At 37.1% G+C, this 8,863-nt stretch overlaps 1 protein-coding gene across 1 annotated transcript; it reads right to left on the bottom strand.

The window, feature by feature from the left end:
• Positions 1–1,493: 1,493 nt before the first annotated feature.
• Positions 1,494–3,826, bottom strand: LOC110891865. The gene is made up of 4 exons (XM_022139381.2): positions 3,142–3,826; positions 2,887–3,067; positions 2,091–2,345; positions 1,494–2,009 (listed from the first exon to the last, which is right to left on the bottom strand). Exons 1-4 carry the CDS (start codon positions 3,810–3,812, stop codon positions 1,617–1,619), a joined length of 1,500 nt encoding a protein of 499 aa, XP_021995073.1. The 5' UTR covers positions 3,813–3,826; the 3' UTR covers positions 1,494–1,616.
• Between the last annotated feature and the right edge of the window lie 5,037 nt (positions 3,827–8,863).

The following is an 8,863-nucleotide window of genomic DNA, read 5'->3' on the forward strand; positions in this document are numbered from 1 at the left end:
GAAGAGATCCTTGCTAGTTTTGAGAAATGTTTTTCAGTTAATGTCAAAGAAGAAGGAGAGAATGCAAGGTTCTTTATTAGAGATATTTCGGCTTTTGGAAATGGGTTCTTTGAGGTAATATTTTTTTTTTGATTTCATATGTATCAGTAGAGTAATTATATCTCTTTGTAGGGTAATTATATGAAATCTCATAACAATACACACTGTGATTCTCTCAGTAGAGTTATTGTAAATAGAATATATCAGTAGAGTAATTGTTTTCATATGTAGGGTAATTATCATCTTTTTTTAAATTTTGACAGGTATTAGCTAAAGTTGATGATGAATTTTCTGCTTCGTGTTCTTGTAAAAGATTTGAGCAATACGGGTTATTATGTCGACATGTTTTCCTTGTCATTCGAATGTTTGAAATTGAGGAAATTCCTGAAAAGTACATTTTGAGGCGTTGGAGAAGGGAAGCAGTTAGAAATATAGCCAATTGTTCTTTTTTTGCGGAAGATAGTTCGAATGTCAATATTGATGAGGCAAATCAGGTTGCTCATGAGATTATGTTTGCTAGTGAATGCCTTTGTAATCGATATTTTTCAAATAATGAAGAACTGATCAAGATTAGAGATCAACTGAAAGGAATGATTCAAAAGGCAGATGAGAGTAGTAAGACTGGGCTGGTTTTTAAGAAAAAAGATATGATGGCTTCTCTTCTTGGATATAATCTACCATCAACATCAACTGTTAAACTTCCTCCTGGTATTAGAAACAAGGGACGTGGATCACACAGGAGAATTAAATCCAAAAAAGAAAAAGCAGCTAGTCGTATGGGGAAAAGGCATCGAGGATGTAAGGTATGTGGGATGGTGGGTCATGATATTCGAACATGCAGTGCACTTGTTCGTCCAGTTGTAGAGGGTGCAGTTTCTACAGATAAATAGCTTTTTATATTTTTGAAATTTTGTAAACTTTAATTGATCTTAAGGATTTTTGGATTTTTGCAGTGTTTTTTTATATTGAATTATAGTTTAATATTCTTCTTCAATGTGTAAGGTAATTATTGGATTATATGAATGTGTAGGGTAATTAACAGAATCATAACAATGCCTACAGTTGATTTTATCCATAGAGTAGTTATATCAATGTGTAGGGTAATTAACACAATTATAACAAAGAACAAGAGTTATTATGACAATTATAACAAATAATAACAGTTGTTTCAATTTGTAGAGTAATTATAACAATGTGTAGGGTAATTATCAGAATTATGACAATACCAACAGTTATAACACAATTATAACAAAGAACAAGAGTTATTATGACAATTATAACAAATAATAACAGTTGTTTCAATTTGTAGAGTAATTATAACAATGTGTAGGGTAATTATCAGAATTATTACAATACCAACAGTTGTGGTTGTGGTTATCAGTAGAGTAATTATATCAATCTGAAGCATAATTATCATAATTATATCTATACCAACAGTTTAATAGTGCATAAAGTGAAACAAAACATATTCTAAAATAAAGTTCAACAGTATTCAAACATATTAAAAAAGAACACACGTCTAGAAGTTAAATCCAAACATTAAACATGAGTTTAAAACTGCAAATTGAAACAAACATTCAAACAAAGTCTTTTTGCCTTTGATCCATCTTTTCCTTCAAATCTTTTTGATGTTCAGCCTTAACTTTATCATCCATCTTTTCATATTCAAGGGCATGCTTTATAAGATCATCTTTCAAGGTGTTGATTTCTGACAACAGCATTTTGGTCAAGAATTTCTTCCTCAACTCAGAAATTTGAGGTTTATGAAATTTCTCATTTGATAAGAAGCCGCAATCCCAGTTTTCTTCACCAAAATAAGTTTCCATATGGCGCATTGTATAAATGCCACAATCAATGTAGTTTTCTTCTGTCCTCCATGGCATTTCCAATCTTTTGATGATTGCCTTTCTTAGTGTTTTTTTGGCGAATCTAATCTTCTTCAGCTCAAGGTAGTCACACAATGCATTTCTCTACAATATATCAAAAATAAAATATGTTAGTTTCTCAAAATTCTAAAGTTAGTAAAACTGTAAAGTTATTATTAGTCATACCAACATATTAGGGATCCCTTGATATCTATCATGGAATTTTTTACCCATTTTGCTGTTATCGATCAACACAATTTTAGAAGTCTTCAGATTGAAACACAGGACGTAATAATGTTCTGAAGCTAAAATGGGGAAAAACAGGAGGTCGAAATCTCTTATCGATTTGACCTTAAACTGTTCAAGCCATTGATCCAAGTTTTGCGTGAACATCAAAAGTCGAACTTCATCGGTGGTTGTAGGTGCATAATGATCCTTTAACTGTAAATTCACAATATCAAAAGTAATCGCAACAGTTGATCTTTCAATAGAGTAATTATAGCTATATGTAGAGTAATTTTGAAGCTATTCCTATATAAATGAAATTTTATACTTACAATACTACATATAGCTATAATTAATTTTTTTTTTGTAGAAATAATATCAGTAGAGTAATTATATCAATGTCTAGGGTAATTATCAGTATTATTAAAAATAAAAACAGTTGTTCTTATCTGTAGAGTAATTATAGCTATAGGTAGAGTAATTGTATGAAATATAACAATAACAATGAATCTATCAATTTAGTAATTGTATCCAAATGTAGAGTAATTATTCATCTTCATATTGTAAAATCATTTTAACATAATGATTCAACAATTTCTAAACACAAGATTCACACTAAAAAATCCTATGATACCATCAAATTAGCAAATGAAATTTCATGCTTTCAATTCTACCACACCAGATTAATTCTTTGCAGAAACAGAATAATCTACATAATAGCAAAACAATTTATAAAAGAGTAAGTCTGAAAACGTACCAATAGAAGCGATGAGAAAAAAAACCTACTAAGAGAATACCGGCTTTTCATTTTTTCTTCATTGTTTAGCACTTCAGCCCAATTGTCTATGAGGACTGATGTAATTTTTATACCATCAAACATTGCTTCAAAAACCACTTTGATTGAATCTGTCCCATAAACTGACTTGTATACAAACTTCCTGTTGTTTTAAAAAAGATAGAATATTAATAAGATATATGAACAACATTTGCAAACTACTAAAATAGTACTTACAATTCATCTGCTGGAGAAAATATGTAATCTACTATCAATTGTTCATCATCACTCAGCTTTGTTCCAAGTTCAACTTTCCGGTTAACGTAAGGTGATTTATATGCAGAAGTTGGCTTAGATATTCTCTTTTCTTTTGTTTGTTCAGGGGTAGTGTGGCTTTCAGTTGATTCTTGGGTGATGGGTACTTGAAGAAATGGAAATGTGTCGAGAATTGACTGTATTTTGTTTTCGTTTTCACCTTCAATAGGATTTACTTTCAACTGATCCTTTAAATGTTGTTCTTCTGTTTCTTGCAATCTAATCACCATTTCATTTAGTAATGTTTCCGTTGTCCCTTGTTCTGGTTGATCGTTTTCAGCAACTTCATTCTCACCATCATTTTTTTCACCAGCATTGTCACCTTCATTACCATCAACTATTTTTGAAGCATTATCACCTGTAATAGTTGATCTTATTTCATCAGTAGAGTAATTATTTAAATGTGTAGGGTAATTATCAGAATTATAACAAATAACAACAGTTGATCTTATCAGTAGAGTAATTATACCAATGTGTAGGGTAATTAACAGAATTATAACAAATAACAATATATGATTTTTATCAGTTGAGTAATTATACTGTAACACCCCCAAAATTTCACTTGCGGAAACCCCGCGAGACGTGTCACGCATCAAAGTTCGAGCCACCAATCACATTGAACCAATGATAAATATTAAAATAAGTCATGACACTATTTTAACAAAATAAGTTGCCAACATAATATTAATTCTCAAAAGTTGTGTAGCGGAAGCATGTAATAAGTTGTTGCGCAATTGTTTCGTAATAACACTTAAAACCAATGTATTAAATGTATTTTAATCCAAGAGCCTCGATCCATGACCACTCCAGCACTCCCAGATAGCAAGCTTCCCAATTCCAAGATACCTAACTACCTGCGAGCATGTAATACGTGTATCAGACAAAGCTGGCGAGTTCACAGTTTTAGAAAACGTTTGTTACCCGTTGTATGTAAAACAGTTCAATAACCCATGCAAGTAATATTGTTAATATCTCAATTCCGAACAATGACGGCTCCTGAAATACACGACTGCCCTTCCCACGTACTCCTATCTAGTACTGGGCCAGACTGGGTCATTAGTTCACATCCGTCCTCTACAGGAGCGGTGTGAGGGTGCCAAACCTAAGTAGCGCTACCAACTAATACCCGATGAGGGACTTACAAAAGATGATAGGTGAGAATATTAACCAATATACCCGTTTTTACCCAAAAGACTTATCCCTCCATGGGATACCCACTGACTGTCCCCAACCACTGGGACGCATGCTCGAATGTAGTGAACTCACCTTTGGTTTGCTCGGTATGTTAAGTCACATTACCCGTTCCAAGTTGGTCAACCATTCCCTACCGTGGTTACCAAAGTCAGTCAATTTTGCACACATAAAACATGAGTTCTTTGTATTCATTACATAGGCTGTAAGTAAGCAAAACACATATCATTACGCACATCATAGCAAGTGTTTGGGTCCTAGTTTCAATCACCACACAAGTTCGTATTACGCCATGGTACATGTCAAGTGGGTCGGTTCCCGTTCAAGTGAACACGCAAGTTGTAATCAGAAATCATGCATCACAGCTATCCATATCAATATATACCATATCATTATAAAGTGAGTATTAGATTCGTATGCAACCCATGTTACTAGTTCATATTTCACAATTTGAAAATCATAGAACCATCATCTAATAAACTATAAGCATTTAGGCCACATACATTTACATATCACAAACATACTACGCAAACAATTACCTAACAGCCCTTATCGGCACTTCCTCTTATCGTACGACCCATCAGTGGTCGGCCAAAAATGACATATATGCGACTGGGCTTAACTGTGCGACTCATACAAAGCCCATTTGGACTGGTGCGACTTGAACCAAGTGTGCGTTTACACTTCAGTGTGTGAGCCGTGGTTTTTACGGTTGAATAAATCAATCCTCACCATAATTCCCATATTTATTCCCCCACTAACTTCGGTCAGTTATGCAATCGAATAGTTGGGCATTTTCCAAATTCTCACATAATTTCCTAATCATTAGTTTATTTATTTTATTTTCTATTAATAATGGTTAACAACAATTGTCAAAAAGCACCCATCCAAAACTGATCGAACAGTTACAAAATTGAAGTTCATCACTCCTACTCATTACCCAGTAACCATTAACATACTTAACCCCTACTTTCAAATTAATTCAAAGGTTTCTAAAATCATCACTAATTTTATTGGTTAACATCAATCATCCGTTCATCAAACTAGCACCAAATCAACAACATGCTCTCTTGATTCAAACAACATAAACCATAGATATCATCAACATTAACCGTTAATCGAATTGGCGAGTATCATAATGCGCATATCATCAAACTGTATCATATGGTTAACACACACAAATGTCCAATCGAATCCATAATAAACACACCTATATATGGTTATAAGATCGCACATTACTGACCGGAGAAAACGTGAAATAGGTGGACGTGTGAGGTTGCGTTTTTTTTTTTTCATCCTGCTCCGAGATCTGATCCGAGCCAACGCAGAGTCGAACCAAGACCACCACCTCGTCTATAGTTGTGGTTTCGGCTGCCGTCGGCCACCAACGTCTTCACCATCATCACTGGAGGATAACCGTCACCGGAGTTCTGCGTTGTCGTTGATGTTGCTTGACGAAACGGTAGAGAAAGAACGAGGGTGTGGTGGTGTGATGTGAGTATGGTTCGCCTGAAAGAGAGGGGTGTCGGAAGTCGCCGGAAGTGTGGCTCCGGTCACCGGAAAGACAACGAAAGGAGGAGGAGTGTGAGGGAATGTGCGGCTGCCAACCTTTATTTCTTTTTTTTTTTTTTTTTTTTTAAAGATTTAGGGTTTTAGTGTTTTGAAAGTGTGAGATGTGAGGATGTCTATGTATGGTAGGGTTTAGGTTTAGGTAGCTTGGGTTGGGCCTAGCCCAAGTGTGTAAACCCGTTAACTGTGTGTCGCGCTTAAAACAACTGGCCCGGTTAAAATTATCTAGTTGCGTAAATATTTAAAAATCTCGTCGGGTTTATTATTTCGCAAAAATAATAATATTAATAATACCAATATCTACATTTTCAAATATTACTAAAATACCCTTCTCTCGACAACGAGAGTACGGGTTGTGACATTCTCCCCTTGTTACAAAAATTTCGTCCTCGAAATTTAAGCTAAGTCATACGATACACTTTTATTTTTAGATTCCCCGATAATCCATTGTCATATGCATTTACACGTAGCACATAAAGTCATGTAGCATGCAAGTTCAGGTAATTCTCATAAAACAAAGATTCACGTAGTCCATACTCACTTCACATTGCATAGAATTTCACGCAATTAATTATTCACTTGTAATACGATTCCGTGAGTGTTTTGGGAAATTTTCGAGACACTTGGTTTTCCTGGACTTAAACGAGATGTCCAAGTGAATATCTAAGTTAATTGGGTTTGTGTTTACACTGTGAAGGTCAGGTGTCACATCATCCCCTAGTTGAAAGAATTTTCGTCCCGAAAATTGTTATAAAATGATGGCTTGGAGTGAGTTCCAATGAACTCGATCTATAGGTAACTTACAACGCTGGGGGGGGGGGGGTTTGGTCTCAACCGGTTCCTCAACGAAGTGATAAAGTTGAGTTTATCAACTAACTATCGGAATTAAACCAATATGTTTAAAAGTATTCCTCCTCAATCCGGGGATAGTAGTACTCTAATTCAGAAGTGTAAAGCAGTCCCAATCCAGGGATAGTGGTATTCCAATCCAGGAATATGTACTTTTCTAAGGGCGCCCGTGTAGCCTCAAGCTAGGGGTACCGTATGTATTTCCAAAACCGGGGAAATAGTGTGTTGTCTGAAACTATGGACATATGCCTTTAGCGAGAGTTGTTAACTCACTTTTAGAGTGCGCGTTGTATCCAAAGTCTTGTGTCGCCGACACGAACCAAAATAGTAGGCAAACAATCACCAAAACACTCTTAATAATGATTGCACGTCCTGAGTAACCAGGACTAGTGTACGGTTGTTTCACATAAGGTTGAGTTCCATCAACTGACAAAGCTTCTTTCGTGGCCAGGGTACACGGGAGGCCCTTGTGATCGGTCTAAGTAACGCGTTCGGTACCGCCCAAGTAATGCCTCCAAGTGAATCCAAAGGTCACGATTTCTACCATCGGTTGTGTGTCGTGCTGTTCTTCTTCGTAACTCCATTACGTACGTCGTCACTTTCTTGTGTTGCGTCGGCGTGTAACTGGGACTCCGATTCAAACGTGATGATATACCACTGTATTACCCCCATCCTCGGGTAAAACGATGCTCAGCGCCTTGCAGAGTTAAGATTCGAAAGTTGGAAAGGCGTCCTCCTGTTCTGTCTTTCGCAATCACATCACTCGGCTGTGCTAGAGAGGTCTAAGTTTTGTGATCTCCGGAATCCTTGTGATTAATCTGCGGTAACATCAAGCGGAACCAGGAAAGCGTTGTAGCCTCGGGGAATTCTTCAGTGTCGATCAGTTTCCAACCAAAACGAGTCTTAGCGAGATCTACGTGCATCCCTGCTTCGTTGATTATATGACCCACCAAGGACACCTCTCGAATCCAGAAGTTACATTTATCGAGACTTCGTGCGGTATGGCTCCTCCCCCAGGGGCTCTTCTAATAAAATGCGAGAATGTCTGTGATGTTCTTTTCTCTTGGGAAAGATTCGGAACGTCATCGAATAACATGGTTGGTTCACATGATACGTAAAGCTGCGGGTGTGATGACCACCCCAAAGGTCATGGGATACAAAGTCGCATGGCTGAATTGCGTCTGATATGTCGCTTTAATAATCTTTTCCCCCTGGACTTTCATCTGATAAAGCTCGTTCCTTGCAACTAGTCGACGGGTCGTCAATACACGGTTATAGAAAACAGTTCCTTGACTGTCGCCTTGATGAGTTCCCGTTAATCAGTACACACACCAAAAAGGGCTCATCCTCCCGGATATATCTGGGGCTTTCCAAAGCGAAAGCTAGGTCTGACAACCTTCTTGCCGAACAGTTCTCATAGTGGCTTATACTGCTCTTGCACCCCTTCTGATGCAAGACGGTAAGAGTACGAGTATTCGGAGCTTCCTCTGATCGTAAGATCAACGAGTTTCTGACTAATAGTTGTGGTGATATGCCTGAAAGTTCTTCGAGTTGCACATTGAGATTAGTCACAACAATTGGTAGATCCTCGTTCCTATCGTCCTTTATCTGATTATTAGAGTTAGTTGCTACTACTGTGAGGTCATCCTTTCATAGACGCTTTCTGGGCTGCCATTACCGACATGATGCAAATCTTCTCACCACTCTGGTACTTCAATGCATAAGGTGACGCTAAATGTCTTCTCACAGGGTGCGTCTGAGCGATTTGCCTAGTTAATGAACCATTACTGACTACTGCATCGTAACCACCAAGGATAGTATAAGTGAGACCGGTGTCGAATGCCTGTCTCCCGCAGGGTCGAGTTTGCGTCCCAACTACATGTGCGGTCGCAGCTGACTTGCCATCAGTCGGTTCCATAACATGTTTGGTTTTGCGAATCATCAGGGTTAAACATAATTAGTGCGAAGCGATTTACTACCCATCCAAACCACCATGTTGTTATTGTCCTATCGTTGCCCACATCAATCCTAACTT

This window comes from Helianthus annuus, chromosome 11 (genome assembly GCF_002127325.2).
Source record: "Helianthus annuus cultivar XRQ/B chromosome 11, HanXRQr2.0-SUNRISE, whole genome shotgun sequence".
Taxonomy (NCBI): domain Eukaryota; kingdom Viridiplantae; phylum Streptophyta; class Magnoliopsida; order Asterales; family Asteraceae; genus Helianthus; species Helianthus annuus.

What these genes read in the sequence shown, in the direction of transcription:
- LOC110891865 (XM_022139381.2), bottom strand. Translation starts at nt 3,812, where the DNA reads ATGCGTGACACGTCTCGCGGGGTTTCCGCAAGTGAAATTTTGGGGGTG. An exon ending in TTTTCTCATCGCTTCTATTG is followed by an intron (nt 2,346 to 2,886) that starts GTACGTTTTCAG and finishes GTGAATTTACAG; the next exon opens with TTAAAGGATCATTATGCACC. An exon ending in AAGGGATCCCTAATATGTTG is followed by an intron (nt 2,010 to 2,090) that starts GTATGACTAATA and finishes GATATATTGTAG; the next exon opens with AGAAATGCATTGTGTGACTA.